Raw genomic sequence first — 1,696 nt, 5'->3', positions numbered from 1 at the left:
TTACCCCCCCCCCGCCAGCCTGGTCACCCCCTTACTGCCCTACCTGTCAGCTTGGACACCCCCCAACTGCCCTCTTGCCGGCCTGGTCGCTCCTCACTGGCCCCCCTGCCGACCTAGTCGCCCCCAACTACCCCCCCCCCCCGCTGGCCTGGTTGCCCCTAACTGCCCCTCCTGCCGACCCGGTCACCCCCAACTGCCCCCCCAATGCCGGTCTGGTTGCCCCTAACTGCCCCCCTCTACTGGCCTGGTTGCCCCTCACTGCCCCCCCCCGCCGGCCTGGTCGCCCCCAACTGCCCCCCCTGCTGGCCTGGCTGCCCCCAACTGCCTCCCCACCCCCGCCGGCTTGGTCGCCCCTCACAGCCCCCCTCTGCTGGCCTGGCCACCCGTCACTGCCCCCCCTGCAGGCCTGGTCACCCCATGCAGCCTGCTGCTCAGTCCTTTTGTCGTCCCTCACTAAACCCCTTGCTGGCCTGGTCGCCCCACTCAGCCTGGTGTTCAGTCGTCAGTTTGGTTGTTTCGGATGTGATGGCCCCTGGCTCTCTCTCTATATATAGATAATAAAACATTTGGTAGGTGAATGAGTTAGAGTAGATACTAAGCTTCTAAAACAAAGAAACCTGGATCTAGAAACTTAGGAGCCTGGACTCCAACTGGGACTTATTCTACTCCATCTGCTTCCTCTCAGTAATAATAGGTGGTATTTGTAGATGTCTCATTGCAGCATCCACAGCTCCTGAGTTTGTTCTCTGATATCTCAGTATTATAGCATTTCAAATAGATAATGGCTACTGTTAAAATGCCTATGACAGTGAGTACTCACAAAGGTGGAATTGAGTAATTTTAGATACATAAGCTGTGAGTCTCTTTTCCTTTTAATTATTTCAGTCAGGTGCACTTGCAGAGGAAGGCATGCAGGTCAAAAGTATCTGAGGTCATTTCTGCTTTTTACAATGAAGAGACTTAAGTGTAGTCCTACTTTATGTTCTTTTCAAATGATTATTTCATAGATGATTATAATCAAATGATTATAAAGAAATGATAATGTCTTTAGCCTTGTTTTCATTTAGTAAGAGGTTAGAAAATATAAATATACAAACATAATATAAACCAGTACTTATTTTTAAGGACAGTTTTTTATCTGGGGGTTTTCTGTTCATATAGTAAAATAACTCATGCAAACACTGGCATAGACAAAGGTGTGAGAAAAATCCATGTTTAACTTTCTTCAGTTATGTGGAAACACTCTCAGGTATGTATTCATAACCTGTCTATCCCTTTAATTCAGTATCTCAGTGAATGGAAACCCTCATTGACTTGGGTTTATGGCTCATATGTGCTGCTGTGTCTTCGTTCCAGACGTTTGATGAATGTGTAGCGGAGGGCGGCTCAGACTGTGCTCCAGAGAAGCTCTGGCTTCAAATCCCGTTCTTCTGTGGCCACAGCTCGGAATGCTGGTAGGGAGATCAAGTTGGCTTACATTTTAATCTTCCTCATTTCTCTATAATCGGTATTTCACAAATGTGCATGTGTTAGTCAAGGGTTAGGTATAAGGAATTAATGAAAGACCAGACTAAAAATAACATGTGATTAAGTAGTACTTCGTCTTGTGATTACCTTTTAAGTGCATTCTAAAGATCCTTCATGTATAAATATCCTTGCACTCTTTCCCTCAGATGCGGGTTTTCTTTTTAAATGC

At 46.8% G+C, this 1,696-nt stretch overlaps 1 protein-coding gene across 3 annotated transcripts in view; it reads left to right on the top strand.

The window, feature by feature from the left end:
• Positions 1–1,696, top strand: part of HS2ST1 (heparan sulfate 2-O-sulfotransferase 1) — a 147,585-nt gene that overhangs the window by 136,967 nt on the left and 8,922 nt on the right. For all 3 annotated transcript variants that reach the window (XM_006093907.3, XM_023758231.1, XM_014460148.2), the window contains exon 5: positions 1,357–1,454. In XM_006093907.3, the coding sequence (XP_006093969.1) occupies positions 1,357–1,454 (98 nt within the window). The remainder of the gene's footprint in view (positions 1–1,356; positions 1,455–1,696) is intronic.

This window comes from Myotis lucifugus, unplaced genomic scaffold, assembly GCF_000147115.1.
Source record: "Myotis lucifugus unplaced genomic scaffold, Myoluc2.0 scaffold_126, whole genome shotgun sequence".
NCBI lineage: Eukaryota > Metazoa > Chordata > Mammalia > Chiroptera > Vespertilionidae > Myotis > Myotis lucifugus.
This window is presented reverse-complemented; position numbering and strand designations above follow the sequence as displayed.